The 16,095-nt window shown below is 38.0% G+C and overlaps 1 protein-coding gene across 4 annotated transcripts in view; it reads left to right on the top strand.

Moving 5' to 3' along the window:
• Positions 1 to 16,095, top strand: part of SHOC2 (SHOC2 leucine rich repeat scaffold protein) — a 70,878-nt gene that overhangs the window by 50,045 nt on the left and 4,738 nt on the right. For all 4 annotated transcript variants that reach the window (XM_056351939.1, XM_056351937.1, XM_056351936.1 and 1 more), the window contains exons 4-8: positions 5,964 to 6,094; positions 9,729 to 9,917; positions 11,216 to 11,338; positions 13,470 to 13,607; positions 14,113 to 14,230. In XM_056351939.1, the coding sequence (XP_056207914.1) occupies positions 5,964 to 6,094; positions 9,729 to 9,917; positions 11,216 to 11,338; positions 13,470 to 13,607; positions 14,113 to 14,230 (699 nt within the window). The remainder of the gene's footprint in view (positions 1 to 5,963; positions 6,095 to 9,728; positions 9,918 to 11,215; positions 11,339 to 13,469; positions 13,608 to 14,112; positions 14,231 to 16,095) is intronic.

Below are 16,095 nucleotides of genomic sequence, written 5' to 3'. Positions count from 1 at the left end.
TTCAACGATACCTTCATATTTGGAAGAGTATAATTCCATTTCGTGCTTTGGCTTTGGTAGTTGGTAGCAATGATCAGAAGGGATTCTCTTCTCTTCTGCAGTTTTCCTGAATGGTTGCCTTCCCAACCCCATCTGTTCCCATTCCCAGTTTTCCTAAAACATCAGCCTTTGTATTAGACGTTAGGGATGTTCTAGCCCTGCAGGCTGTAGAAAGGATTTGACCTCTCTCAGTTGATTGATTGGTTTTGCAAGTTGACGTTTGTACAAATCTATAGGCTTTGGTTTAGGAAGGAGGTGCCCCCAGACCAGATGAGTAATGACTGGGATTTTGTTCTGCTTTCCTCTGCGACGTGCTCACCGAGATCCCCTTCAGGATGTGTTGCTGGACCAGTCACTTCGCACTGTCCCAGTGCTGGACGTTGGCAGACATTGTCTTTGCTTGTGGAATGCAACTGGAGGTTGAAATGGTTTATCTGAAGCCTTTCATTTTACTCTGTAGCTATCAGGGGAAATGGTTTGCTGACAAGAGATTAGATTAAACATGTCAACAGCTTCTTTCACCTAAAAATCTGTGCAACTGTTCAACAGTTGTCATGGAATATGGCTGACATCTGGAAAAACTAATATATAGTAAGTACAAAGTGTGATACAGGCATCTTCTTGACTTTCAGCTATTTTAGACTAGGAGCACTGTTGAAATATTTGAATGCAGTGTTTAATCTCTGTCCATAGCTGGCCATCTGTAGCTTGTCTAGTCTCTCCTATACAATTTTCAACTCTCTTAAGGCCCTTAGGTCCCACCTGCTTTGTAACATACTCACTGAAGCTCTTTTTGGGTTTTTTTTCCGTATTATCTTCGTTATTCTCACTACAATTAATGTGATGTGGTGTATTGAGCTTAATTCATGTATTTACTTTTAAGACTGACATTAAATTTCATTTTTTCTTAAACTTTTAAATTAATTTTGGATGTAGCTCTTGCTTTCTATTTGTTAGAAGTGATGTTTGGTATGTTCTTTATGCAAAAGGGCATTTAATCTTTTTAGAAGAAGATCCCTTAGTGAATTAAGGTTACCGTGCGCTATGAAGTAATCTGTGGTCATGTAAAACATGTTCTTTAGTAGGTGGCTACTCATTTTGTGCAAAGTTTAGTCAAATCAAAATCTAAGAATATTTATAGAAGTTAGACCATCAGAAATACTGAATGGTGCCATGTTGTTTGTAGGAAGTACTTGCAAATCTCTGTTGCATGCTGAGGTTCATATATACTTTTGATTACAATCTTACGGGGTTTTGATGTGCACAACTCTTGTAAGTCCAATTTGTGTTTCTAACATTATCTGCAGAAGAGTTTTCTCTAGTGAGCAGATTTTAAATTGATCTGATACTTCTGGGTTTTTTAGGAGAAAGCAACTGATTATTATAGCAAACTAGCTTGATGAACTAAGTTATATAAAACAGACTAATCATCCCATCTTTTAGTAATGATGCACTAACATTTCATACAAAGTAATGATCCTTCATCCAAGGATAGGGAATTTGAAGGATTATTTTAACTAAGGGAGGGAAAGGAAGAGGTGTGGTAAATGTCAGAAGAAGAAAGCATTTGCCACTCCCTTTAGAAAGCACTTGTAGGACTTTAAATTAAGAGTTTGGATTTCTTTAATTATTAACATATCTGTTCCTTTTGATTTTGAAATATTCAAGAAAGAGATGTATTGCTTCTACTTGGGGAACTACTTCAGGTGGTCTTTCTAAAAAGCGTGGTTTTGTAAACATGGTTTCCTGCTTTATTTTAAGTCTTCCCTTTGTTTTGGGATTGGCAAACACCTGCTCTTTCTATGACAATATTTTTGAGGTACCTTTAATAAAGAATTCAGTTTAAACCATCTATTTAGAGTCCCTTTTATAGGAACAGGGTTTAATTTAATGTTTCTGGATTTGCATTTTTAATTCATTTTGGTGTAACTTGCAGCTAACCCTGAGAAAGATATTCAGTCACCCCAGTGAAGTTACTATGAATTCAGCATTTATGTTGCCTCAAACCTGAGGGCTGGGCAAAGCGGAGCCCGGTGATGGGTGTTAGAATGCTTTGCTGCTGAGAAAATGGACCTGAAACAAGGTGGCTGTGTGAAACCTGACTTACAAGAGTGACTGTTTACACCAGATATTGAACTAAAGCAATTTTTTCAGTGACTTTCTTAGACCTGACATAAGTTTAGGGCTTAGTCAGGTTTCAGTATCGTATTTTTAGAAGTACCATCGGATGGGGCAGTTGAGTTTACAAGTTTTTTTTTGTAATGGGCTTCATAATAAAACAAATTGGAAAGGATTTTGCTTGTTGCTTTTTGTGCTAGTAGCTGCTTTTCAGTTTGGTTATCACACTGTCATGTTCATGAACATCAAGTGCTGAATTTTCTGAGTTACTCCTACCTGCGAGGGGCTCTTTTAGAGGAACCGCTGAGGTATGGTTTCAGTGGCAAAAGTACAGCTGCAAATGATCCTGATGACTGTCTGAATGAGTTGATCGTGATCAGTTGTTACCTTCCTCTCCTTATTTTCTTGACTTAACTTGACAGCATGTCAGTAAAGTACCTAATACGGTGTCATCTCAGAAACCAGTCGCTGAATTGGAGAAGATGGAGAAGAGCGTAGGCGCTGCAAAGCAGCTCCGAATATGAGTATCAGCTAGGTGGTCCTGAGCTCAGGGAGCTGTAAATGGGATCACTTTTGACCATGCACTGCACAAGGTGTGCTGTTTAGCAACCTGTAACAGTTTCTGTTATAAACTGGAGTTTGTCACTTGGTGGTCAGAGAGCCGGCAGGGAGGCCTGAGCATACTGGCCTGTGGGCTATGGAGGCAAATATTTACACCTGAGCATTCCTTAACAAAGACAAAACAAAACAAAACAAAAGGTAAGTTTTAACACACTGAGCAGATGGAAGAGCTCTAAAAATCATCCTTTTTCTGTGAAGAGGAGAGTAAGATTTAGCTTCTCCAGCATGTGAAGATAAAAGCTGATAAAGGTTTCTCACCACATGCATTCACAATGAGGTGTGAGTATGAGCTCTGATGAGGACGAAAAGTTATCTGAGTCTTGTTGACAGAAGGGTAAATGGCTATAAATGAGATATAAATAAATTCTGGCTGGAAATGAGAAGGCAGCCCATACTGCCTGCATCAGCTGGGTACAGGACAGCCCTTCTAGGACTGGTGGGAGAGGTGCTACTGATGAAGCTCCAGCTGAAATCTTGCTGCTTTTGTTCTCAGGAGTAACTGTCTGTAGTGCTGTGGTGTGTAAAACAATCACAAGGAATGTGGTACATGCAGGATGTGTCTTTTGTTATGCCTTTGCATGCCTTTCCCAAGGAGGAGGAAGATAACTAGTAGAGAAACAGTGATAAAGTTCTATTGAGAAATGCTACTTACGATAAGAAAAAGTTACTGGGAGCTGCTATTTATGCCTCCTTTCTGATAATGCCATGAGGGTAGCCAACATGTGTCATTCTCTCCGGGAAAATTACGGTACAGTTTGACTCTCTCTAATGGCTGCCTTGTTTCATTTTTCTGAAATGCCACGTTGCTGGTAGGAAGAGAGCCATATACATACAACCTGTGCTCACAATCTGGGAATTGGCATAGCGACGTTGTATTGCTAAGCAACAGTTGGCATCATGCTGTCTGCTAGAGCCGTTCCCTGTTCATTCTCTTTGCCTGAAGAATCCAGATCAGCATCTAACTCAGGGTTCAAGTAGTGAAAAAGAATAGTGGATCAATATCTTGTGTAAAGTTTGTTGTTTGTTTTGACAGTAAAGCATTAAATAACAATTCAGACAAATGCAGTCATGATGTGCTTTGTTCATCCCTAGAACAGTGAATCCTAATGATCTTGGTGCCTTACAATAGGATGTCTATTGTGTCAAGTGAGGCCAGTTTCCTATACAGCCAGCAATGGCAGATCTCATCAAATACAGCAGGAAATAGCTACGTTACATACAAATGTGCATCTTGATACTAGTAGATTGTAGGATCAAAATAGGTCTTATTTGTTCTTTTTAGTGTGTAGATGCACTATAGTATTTAACCTCAAAAGTTGAAGATTTGTGAGCTGTTGATAGCCCTGGGTTTTAAATGCTTTTTTTGGGTTAAGGGAAGACTTTCTTTGCTGCTTCTGCAAAAGATAATTGTATACTTGCTCAGAAAGAAAGCACTTGAAAAATATAAATAAAAATTCCAATGGGAGATGTTACTAGTTAGGCAACTCTGGGTGGTTACCTGTTGTTTTAATTTTTGTTTGGTTATTGACGATACTAAGTGAAATTTGTTACGAAGCTTGTTAGTGAAATATTGGCTATGCACTGAAAATTCATCCTTTGTTGGTGTTTTTTTTGTGAAGGCTTTTTTGTTTGTTGGGTTTTGTTTGTGTTTGGTTGTTTGGGTTTTTTTTACTTTCACTGCTCTTGTGAATCTCAGTTTCAGTCACTACAGTGAATCATACAACATTCCCAATTTCCAGTTTTTTATTAGCTACATTCCCAGCTATTCAGTGATGTAGGGTCTGTCTTACAGTATATTTTGACCAAGTTTAGGAAAGAGGTATTTTGTGACTTCCTTTTCCTCTGTCTAGCAGATCCCGTTGTAGCATTTGTATTGATTTTCAATCTCCATTTATTTTTATTTTGGTTTATCCTTTGCTTCCAAGCATATTTCATACACTACTTTTGCTTCCTCCTTTGCTGTTTTCCAATAACCTTTGTATAAGTACATATCCTTAGACATTAATATAGCCTTTATTTAATGAGTAGTTATACAGTACGTATTAAGCTGCCTTCATCTTTTTAAATTATTTCTGGTTATTCTTGCTGCCATTTGTTAAATCTTATGTTTCTTTTCTAGTATGTCTTTCTGGTACTTCAGTTTGCAGAACAAATGTGTTATACCATGAGTGGTTGTAGAAATGAGTGTAAAATAGCGAATGTTTTGCAAGGAATGGATTGATTGTGTGAATCTGTTCACAAGCTCCACTGGTGGGATGTATGCACATGCACAGACACGTTTTATGATCATAGGGATGAGCCAGAAGACTGAGCACTGTTCTCGTAACTATTTGCCAGTTGACTTTTCAGTGGATATCAAGGTCTTACTATCTGCAAGAGAGTCTAAATGCCTCAGCACCATATAGTTCAAAGACATCCTTAAGCAGTTGATTTTGGTCTTGAATACCTGTTTAGATGGTAATGGTTGGAGCTAAAGGGAGCTTCACATGAGAAATTTTCAAGTTGGAAGTTTCTCAAGAATTTCTTCCTGACAGAAATACGTATCAGCTGGGACTGTTGGCCTGGCAATATGCGGAAATATTTTTACATGCGCTGTTGTCCAGGTTTTTGTGGACTTCCATCAGGCTTCTCCTTCAGTGTCATTCAGAAAACTTGGAAAGTTTTTTTTCTTTTCCCTATCACTTTTTAAAGACTTTGTTGCTTTTGGAGGGTGTTAAAGGTCTGTCCCCCCCTGTCCCGTCCCGTGTCCGTCCCCCCCCCCCCCCCGCAGATGAAGTTGTTTTGCCAGGACCTGAGCTGTTTGATGTGTGCCCAAGTTCTGGTAATATGAGTCATGACACTGAATGACGCTATCTGTAATTTTAAAAAGTCATTTTGGAGACTTGTGGAAAATGATAGAGTTGTTTGATGATAGAAAGATCAGGACAGAAGGACAACTGCCCTTACTGTATTACACACAACTGAAGAAGAATATGTAATATGCACAATCTATTTCTGCATGGTTGACTTCAGTGTTGGAAAGCACTGTAATCTGTCTCTCCCCTGTTTTGGGATGATAGCTCCATTTCACCATCTGAAAAGTTTTAAGTGTATAGTGTGAGACAACAGAAGAATCAGAATGCAGACCTAGTTCTGTGCCTTTCTGTTAATTTAACGATGTATTACTGCCTGTTTCCTACCTTTAGGAAATCTGTCCAGTCTAAGTCGTCTCGGCCTGAGGTACAATAGACTGTCAGCAATTCCGAAGTCTTTAGCAAAATGCAGTGAACTGGATGAACTGAACCTGGAGAACAACAACATTTCTACTTTACCGGAGGTGAGAATTAGAGGGAGTGGATTGGGGTGGGTATGTTGTTGTAAGGCATTGGTGTTTTGTAGAGGGATTGAAACATGTGAAAGTATTTCATCTTGCATCGTAACTCTGAGCAATAACCTTTGTTTTAATCTACATGTGTGTAACGTGAAATGTCGCAATTCTGTACATATTAGGTGTATCTAACTAGTACAGAAGAACGAATGTCATACAACTACAGTCAAAAGTGGGAGCAATACACGTGATTTTATTTGCAATACATGTGTGTTTTATTGACTCCTGTCTCATTAGAAGAACCTTCCTCAAATAAGGAGTCCTGGTTCCCACCATTTAAGCTAGATAAGTGCTTCTCAGTTTTTCATGGAGGTGGGAAAGCAGAAAAATGAAAAATGGAATATCTTTCTCCATCTAATTGAGGCAAGAATGACCTTTAAGAGAGCGGGTAAAGCTTTTCACAGTGACTTGGCCTCAGCATTCTCATTTTAATGTGGAGAAGTGTGCTGTTGACACCAATGCAAAATCATCTGGCAACTCATTGACACACCTTCCATCAGTTATAGAAAATAAAAATTTCCATAATTTTTCAGTTTGCAGTGACTCTGCGAGGACCATGGGAGAAAGGGGAAGAGAAATCTTTCTTGCTTTTCTTTTCATAGATGCTGCACTTGATTGTCTTACCTTCGTGTCTCTTGCTTCAAGCTTAGTGTGCGACCAAGGAAAATGTCCATAGTTAGTAGTTCTGGAGCCACTTTGTCAATCTCTACAATTAACACATTCCCTGAACAGAGAGCTTTGCTAGCTCTGGGGTGAAGAGGCAGAAGGTCCTAGTCCCCAGTGCATCTGTACATTTTTTGTATACTCCTTCTCTAGAGTTGTCTGAAATGTGCCTCTGTAGACTTGCGTTTCACAGTCCTGAATAGCTAGTAGGTTACAGACCATTTTTAAAATACAGCTTTCATGTCTGCGCATCTTGAAATGATTTAAACTGCTGGGTTATACCTTTTAAACCCTTTTGTTTTCTTAGTTTCTTGAGACTATCAGGGCAGCAGAGTGTGAGATGCTCAGCCGCATACTCTATACTTTTGGTGCTAGTAAACATTCAGAGAAAAATATTTGACTTGAAGCATTAGTGTCTGGGAAGAATTGTTCTGATGACAGAAGAGAAATCCGATGTGATTGATTCTTATTTTGAATATTTCTTGCGTTGCTTAGGACCTTTTGAGATGAAGGCTTCAGGACACAGCATTATATTCTGTTCTGTCTTAATGATGGTCCAAACTGCTTTCCTAAGATGTCATCCCCACCCTGCAATGTGCATAAATAACCAGTTGTTAAATGTTTTAAAATTGTGTAAATTGTGTTAAAATATTATCTGAAGAGGTATATAGGAAACTATGTATAGAATTGAAAAACCAAAATGTATTTGTAATTAGGCAAAGTACTCATAGTAACGAAGTGCAGTAACTAACTACTTTCCTTCAGATAAATTTCTGAAATCAGCAATGATAGGCTGAAAACAAAGAATTTAATAAATTTTTGAGTAAAACTATCATTTAAGAAAATGCTACTGAGTGAAAGCCAACAGGCTGCTTTTAAGGCAAGAGCTAAGCTAGCCCACCCCACCCAGACATAAGATAAAAGCAACTATGGTATAATTTCAAAAAGCTAATGTGAGAGATGATTACTTGCTTTAAAATATGCTCAGTCATAATACAAAACTCTTTGTGCTGTGCTGCCTTCATGAATATTTGTCAACGATGTGTTAACACTTAAGCTGCTACCTTGCAGAAGTGTATATACCATAATCTGTTTAAAGTAAAACATTCTGTGCTATAATACAAGGAACGGTATTTGTAGAAGAAACTTCTGAATTTCAAAACATAGCTGAAGCTGCTGACACAATGCCTAATAAATATTTTATCTTAAAAAGGATGGGCTGGTAGAAGGCAGCACTGCCACAGCTCTCATAGATATAAAAGCATTGTTCTCTTTGTACTGCCAAGCTCTTTTGCTTCCCTTCAAATGTGTTTAATTACTCTAGGCTATTAGAGTGTATTAGCTAACATATTTTTAATATTTTTTTGTGTGGAAGCAGACTTCAAAAATGGCTTTTTGAAATGCCAAGATCCATTTGAAGCAATAAAGTGTGTTTGTAACAGAGCTCAGGGACTGCCTTACCCTGGGACAAAGAATATCTGTTAATTAAAGTATAGCTAGAAGCAGTATTTCCTAATCAAAGATTATACTAGTTAATGATTAGGTTAGGTTAATACTGACTTGAAGATCCATTATTTTGTCTTTAGGGGGGAAATTGCTTCACTGGTATTTGCCGAGATGCTCCCAGAACTCTATTTCAGTGCTTAAAAGTTTTAACCATGACATGTAGACAAGTCCCTGTCTAATCCTGTGTTATTTACAATAATGTTAATGAACTGTTTAGAAAAATAGCCAAAGTTTTCCTTGTGAAACAGCAAAGCCATGTTCTTAAAGCTTTTACAGTAAATGTAGCACTGAAATTGCAATCCAGAAATACTGGCATTAGGAATATGGTTGGAATCATTATCTTGTTACTGCTCATTCCTGATTGCAGATGTTTTATTATTTATGGTATGTAACGCCATGTATAAATCTCCAATTTCTGCAATACTTGAGCAAATAGGGCTGAAATCAAGTTGGCATAGTAATAAGCAAAGGTGACACTACAGCAGTAATTTAGATCTCATTATTCATCTCCACAGTTCCAGCAATGTGCTTGGCACGTAAGTAACAGATAAACTCAGAGATCTGCGCTGCTGAGAATTTTAGAATCTAATTAGATTGCAAAGTGTAATGAGACTCTGGATTCAGTGGGTGACCTTTGCTATCCAGTTTAACTCCAGGATTCTTGCTTTTTGTTTCTTAAGGTGGTGGGGGAGGTGGAATAGTACCTATTTAGGAATATTTTGAAAACAAGAAAAACCCCTGCAATTTCCAAACCTTTCCCTTCCCATTCTTTTCCTCTGTCTTGTCCGATCATCTGGAACTCTTACAGCCTAAAAGGCAACTTCTACCAGATGTGATCACAATATGGATTTTTATTAAATTAACAAAGATTTGCACTGGAATTATCAAATGCCTGTTTGAAAATGGGTGCATGCCATCGATAACTTGTTCTTTGGGCCCCACTCTCGGCTACGAACAGGCATCAAATCTGAGCAAGCTGCAGTTGGGTGGCACTGGCCAAAGCAGACGCTGCTGTTCAGGATGGACACGCTGCTGACTGTGCCTGCCAGCTGCTGCCCCTGGGCCCTGCAGAGCTGCCCAAGATGGAGCACTGTGTTATTAAAAAAAAATCCTCTTGGAAGGGAAAGAGTTACAAAACCTCCCAAACCTGTGCTTTTAAATGTGATGTGTTTGGTTTTTTTGTGTGGCAGTATGTAAGGAGAAAGGGGGAAATAAGGTAGTGGCTGATCTGAGCAGAGATTCTCACTGATGGAAGTTTTAGCAAATTTAATGCTGGTTTGCCTATTGCAACACTTACTTAGGGGATGGACTTGAGGGGCGGTGGGGGAACATTTATAACTAGACCCGTGAGGGAAAAGAGATGTATTCAAATAAATCTGTCCTAAGTTCCTGGGTGGTTTTCTTCTCTCTACAGGGTCTTTTATCCAGCCTTGTCAAACTGACTAGTTTAACACTGGCCAGGAACTGCTTCCAGTCCTATCCCGTGGGTGGCCCGTCCCAGTTCTCCACAATCTACTCTCTCAATATGGAGCACAACCGCATCAATAAAATCCCCTTTGGAATTTTCTCTAGAGCTAAAGTATTAAGTAAGCTGAACATGAAGGTGAGGCACAGAAACATGCTACTGTGTGTAAAATCAATGAGGAGCACTGTTTGCTCCTCCATGAATTCTGGCAAACTTAATGATATAAGGAATTAATTTATCACTCCAAAATGGACACTGCTGCTGTCACATATAGAAACAATTCTGTATTTAGTTCAAAAATGTACTATCAAGATGTTACTAATTTGTGCTTATTTTTGTTAGTTAAGCTGTTGTCACATTTGCTTGAGTTTGAACAATGAAAATAAGAGAATTGGTTGCAGCGTTCTTGAATATTCATTCACATTGGACATGAGTATGCAGAGTAGCTTATTTCTTCCCCCACACACTGTAACACAGTTTAGATTATAAACAAAATTATGTAAAATATCTTTATTTAATATATTCTTTCAAAACCTAAGTTTGGAGACTTTTCGCAATAGTAAAACACAGGAAAAGAACCTTTAATTCTATGCTACATACACTTAGAGTGAAGAGAACTGGGGAAAAGGGATGATGTTTTGCTGTGAATGGGTTGATTTCAAGTTCTCAAATTATTTAAAAAAAATAAAATACGTTTGAACAGTAGCTAAGCTCAGCTGCTGTTTTAGAATATCTTTTGACACAAATGGATTCTCAATTTGCATTAAGACCACTTTTAATCATAGTTTGTAACTTTGCGTGTTTACCAGGACTTTGTATGATATTTGCATTGGGGTGTTGTTTTGTTGTTTGGGTTTTTTTTGCATTTTGTAGTGTCTGGTCTAGATAAAATTTGTAGCAATTTTGAGCAGTAAGATGTTCAGATTCATTTCAGAAGCTTTTACTCTGAGCCATTAAGTTTTATTTCCTTTGTGTGGTGTGTTTGGATTTGGTTTGGGTTTTTTTGTTTGTTTGTTTTTTTAGCAAACTCTGTATCTATTTAGGATTCCAGTATTGCTGATAGCACCTTTATAGTTTATGGTGAATTTTCTCTTCTTTTTTTACCCATCCTCCATTGTATTCAGTAAAGAAAGGACAAAAAAACATTTAACTACTGGGAGTCATGAAACCTTGAGAATTATGTAATTCTAATTTTTCCATTTCAGTTTGTATTATTAACACAGAGCCAATTCTGTAACTCTAGGTTGGGACTGCTTATTTATTATGTTTGGAGGAATTAAAAAAACTTTTGGCCAATTATCAGCATTTTATTCTTCTGATACAATAATTGACTATTTTGTTATGAAGTATTTTGTAAGCAGCTTGTTTAATCTCTCAGATGCCTTGCCAACTCCTTGCAAGCGCAGACCCTAAATGTTTGATATGTTAAATCACAGGACAATCAGCTGACCTCCCTCCCCTTGGACTTCGGGACTTGGACTAGTATGGTAGAACTGAATTTAGCGACTAATCAGCTCACAAAAATCCCTGAGGATGTATCTGGGCTTGTTTCTCTTGAGGTGAGAAGAGTGTAAATGAACAGCTAAGTGAATCCCTGCAAATAGGTGTTCTGTCCTTCAGGTTTAATTAATATTACTTTTGGGTCAAATAAAGCCAAATAAATATCTGTATGTATGCTGTTTAATTAGGTGTGTTGCATCTGTGTATGGTTGTTGTCAACAGCTTTTTGAATGTTGTTCTTTAGGCTCTAGACGAGTGAGTGCCTGTGCACAAAGGGCTAAGTACCTGTGTATTTTTAACTACGTAGAAAAAAATTTTTTTCCCAACAGGATGTTAGTGTTGTAAATGCAACAGCACTGAACTCAGTCTGATTCCTGGAGAGACCAGCATGGAAACAGCAGGGTTCAGAAAAACATAATGAAATGGTCTACAGCCAGGCTCGAATTGTAACACTGAGCCTCATAGGCAGTGGGGTGGGAATAGTCAGCCCTAGAGGAGGACACACTCGTAGATTGAAACTGAACTAAACCTGTTGTGTCCCCTAGTCCTGTTTCTCAAGGTACAAGCAGAGACAAACTTAACAGCCTGGGAGGGACATAAAAGTAGTGGTGCTTATTTGGGCAGTGGAGAGAAATTCATAGCTGTGAGTGGCTGGGAAAAATCTGTTAAGTACAATAGCAAATGGCATATTTGAAATGGCAAATTTCCAGTGCGACTGCTGCTCTGAATAGTTAATAATTCCTGTAGTTTGGGGCAAAAATTATATGGCAGAGTAATAGCTATTTAGTGGCCCAGTTGCCTTTAAGTTAAGGCTGTGATTGATGTGATTGGGAGTTAGCAACCTCTAACAGCTGGATTTGCTGGTGGTCTGCCAGCTGCTGAAGCTGGAGAGCCACGTGGTCCGCAGACATGTTAGCACTGTTTTTCTCTGATTTGATTAAAGAATCAAATAGAAAGAATTATTTGCACGGTGTTTACACAAAAGTGAAGGTTCCCACAGCAGTGCTAAGTCAGCTGCGTTGCGTGTAGGTAGTATTTTCTGTTCCTGCTTTTGTTTCTTGATACATGATTAAAATGTTGCTATTCTTATCATTCTGTGTATATCGTAGTGCATAAAGGAAGTTCCACCGAGATACTGCTTGTGTTAATGCTAAGACTTTGGCTTTTATTAATTTTGATTTTCTCTTAGATTTTAGCCTGGTTTTTCATTCTGATCCTGCCTTTGGTGTTTCCGTGTTACATGAAGTGACAAGAACTGGGATTGGTAGCAGCCAGGCATTTGGAACCTTGGCTGGCGTAGAGGGAGCTGTGTGTGGCTAGCGTGAGGGCCACACTGGGTGCTCTTTCACAGCCTTGTGTTTCAATGTGCCTTGTTAAATAACTAGACAGTAGCATTGTTTAACCAGTAATTAATTACCTTACTACTCACATGTTGTTATGAGGCTTGATTACTTCTAAGGACTGCAAGACTTCTCTGGAGGAAAAAATGGTACACTAGTGTAACCCCTGTTAACTTGCTTGTGGCATAATGAGTAACTCTGTTAATTGACATTGCAAATAAGGATACATTTCTTGAACCTAGGGTATTTATAGTTTGACTTAGAAAGGAGGAGAAAAACAAGAGGATAACACAGTAGTAGGGGCATGTGTGTGATAGGAGACTGTTTTCAAATATTATTTTTGCCAGTGGATGCCTATGCAGTGTTCTGCTTAGGGGCTCTAATCTGTATGTTTACTTGCTGCTGCTCCTAACCAAGGGACACAGGGAGAAGAGGAAGTATTAAGCTTTTTAAGGAGGACTTGGCAAGCACAGCAAATAGAGCAAAACATGATTATGAGATTGCTATAAGGAAACATAACAAAATTATAGGGAAGTCCAGGAAGAAACTTGTTTTTCTTTGGTGATTTGAAGAAATAAGGTGTTCTTTGGTTTTGCTTTGCATTTGTTATTATGCAAAATAATATTTTGAAGAATTATGTCATATTTGTATCATTAAAGACTTTAAAATCAGTGATTAAAATATTTTTTTATTGTTTTTATCTTTTCAGTTTGCTTCCATAATTTAAATGTAGGCTAATCTTGGACTTCATTACTTGAAAATATAAAAAGATCCTGTTGTATCTTATTCTGTACTTACTGTGTTGCTGAAATTCTGTGTGTTTGGTTGTGTGTTTGTTTTTTTTTTTGAGGTTCTTATCTTGTCAAACAATCTCCTAAAGAAACTTCCCCATGGAATTGGAAATCTACGGAAACTCCGAGAGTTAGATCTAGAGGAAAACAAACTGGAATCCTTGCCAAATGAAATAGCTTACCTCAAGGATCTGCAGGTGAAACAATAATTGGCCAAGATAAATATCTTACGTCCTTTATTTACACCATGCTGATTTAATTACAGCTAGTTTGATGAGGCAAACTATTTGGGTCTGGACATAGAATCAAAAGTTAAGAATCTTGTGCAACTTCATCAACAATCAGTCCCCACTAATTCTTCACCAGTGTATCAGTTAATATTGAACAAACAAATTCTGAGGAGTTTTTAACTGTTGTGGCATGAGTACAATACTGCCACAGGAATAGTCTCTGATTTCCATCATGTTCATGGAAGCTTTTATATTTAGGCATTACTTTATATTTATTTTTATATTTAGGCTTTACTATGCACTGTTTTATTTTTACATTTAGTGGTGCTTAATAGAGGTCCGAAATGTTATTGAGGGGTGGAAATTTTTTTGTTCAAATGCTGGAGAATCAATTTATTAGCTATGTATCTTGTTACTTGGTGTCATTCGAAGCAAAAAGTCATTAATTTTTTAAAATGTGTTTTTCCCTTAGAAATTGGTTCTGACTAATAATCAGTTGACCACCCTTCCCAGAGGTATTGGTCACCTTACCAATTTGACGCACCTTGGGCTTGGAGAGAATCTTCTCACACACCTTCCTGAGGAAATTGGTAAGATCCCTTTTTCTGATTTTATGCAGTGTGCCTGCGCCAAAGCAGTTGCTGACATGTAAGATAGGCATCTACTGTGCTCATAAGTCGAGGCCACAAAATTGTGTTTAAAACTTCTGTATATGTACAACATGATGTGAAGCATGTGCCACAGGAACAGCACTATAGTGTATGATCTTTATCTTGCTGAACTGTAGTGAAATTAATGGTCTAGCTCTTTTGAGTTCTTCTGCAGAAGGCTGCTGAACACACATTAACTTGGAATGGTGAGATCCCTTTTCTCTCCAAATTCTCCCACAACTTGCGTATTATCAATCACTCAACCTCAGAGACCTTTTCTTGGAAGGTGAAAGGAAACACGCTGGTTCTACTCTAAATCCATGGTGTAGGCAAAAACCATGTGTAAGGTGTAGACAGCTGAAGCAAATGTTTCTGATGGTAACCCCTTGGCACACACTTCTGCTTATAGACCATCATACTGTTTTTCACCTTGATGAGGTAAGAAAAGGAAGTGAAGAGGAGGAAATCTACAGAAAGAAAGGGAAGTATAAGATTCTTTTTGTCTACTTGAGACGTTCAGAGTAAGTGGGATTCAGAGCATCTGACACTCAGAGCCCATGTTTCTTTTATAGGTGGTCACAAGCATATAGGTCCAGAGTATGATTTTGAGCACTTAAGTTAAAACCTTAAAGTTAGAGATTATTATTGAAGAAAAAATGATGGGAGAAGCTATGCAAAAGCAAAATGTGGTCAGAAACTGTGATGTGCAGACGAGGAAGGTGTGGTCTGTCTCCCAGCATCTTTAGTGAAGAGCCATTAACAGCTTCTGCGCATCTTGTGTGCCTCAATGTGAGAGTAGCCTAAAACTTACCTAAATTTGGAGCTTTGTAATTTAGTTTGTAAGTTAGTAGAGAGAATTCAGATGCTGTGGTAACAAGCTGTGGAATTAAAATCAGTAAGGACACTTGAAATACTATTGAAGGAGTACATTTTGATTCTTAAAGCTGGTTGTCTTAACAGATTAGAGAATAGTTAACTGTTCTCAGATGTGACTGCTTCATCTTTCATGCTGTCAGCTATTTCTCATTATTTCTTGTATAGCCTTTCCTTTTTGTTGGTTTTCCATACCTTAAGCCTCAGCTACTGCTTTCTATTGTGAAAGATTAAACGGTCTTTTAGGCTATAGAAGACATTATGGTATATAAGATTGGAAAGTGGGGAATGTTTTGAGGGGACTTGAATGTTTGAAGTGTATTTCAAAGATCTGATTTTTGGTATTTGTTGTGGAGTAATGGAAAGAAAGATTACTCTGTTTTCAAGCTTCTGGTTAATCTGTATTGCAGTATCTGTAGTAGAAGCAAGTTGTAAACTTTGAATTCAGGAAAAAAAAATTCACATGGGTTTGTTCCATTTAATAAATCCACTGCTGTGCAGAGATCTCTCATGCTTTCTTCCTGTGGTGCGTTACAGTTACAGCTTCAGGTCTTTAATACATGGGTTCTAATTACATAAAAGGTATGGCATAGATATTTTAAAAGAGATAATAGACACTGTGTGGTATAAATATTTTCTAGGCCCTTCTAACTAGATAGCTATTCAATGTTGCCTGCAATTGCAAAGCACTTGGCTGAACAGTTACAGTGAAGTCCCTCTCAGTTCTCTTACTCTGTGTATTCTCAGTTCAGTAGTTATCTAAACGAGGTGTAGTAATGGATATTTTTATATTACATACAAACTAAAGCAAATTGCTTCTCGATTAGGTACCAGTGAACAGAAAACTTGCTGTGCTTGAAAATAGGAGTTTGGATGAGTCACTGACTCAAGAGTCTGTATAGTAAAGAATCTTCAAGTGGACTTAGACCTTC

Source organism: Falco biarmicus, chromosome 9, assembly GCF_023638135.1.
Source record: "Falco biarmicus isolate bFalBia1 chromosome 9, bFalBia1.pri, whole genome shotgun sequence".
In the NCBI taxonomy this organism is placed as follows: domain Eukaryota; kingdom Metazoa; phylum Chordata; class Aves; order Falconiformes; family Falconidae; genus Falco; species Falco biarmicus.
The sequence above is the reverse complement of the archived record's forward strand: the minus strand, read 5'-3'. Positions and strand labels throughout refer to the sequence as shown.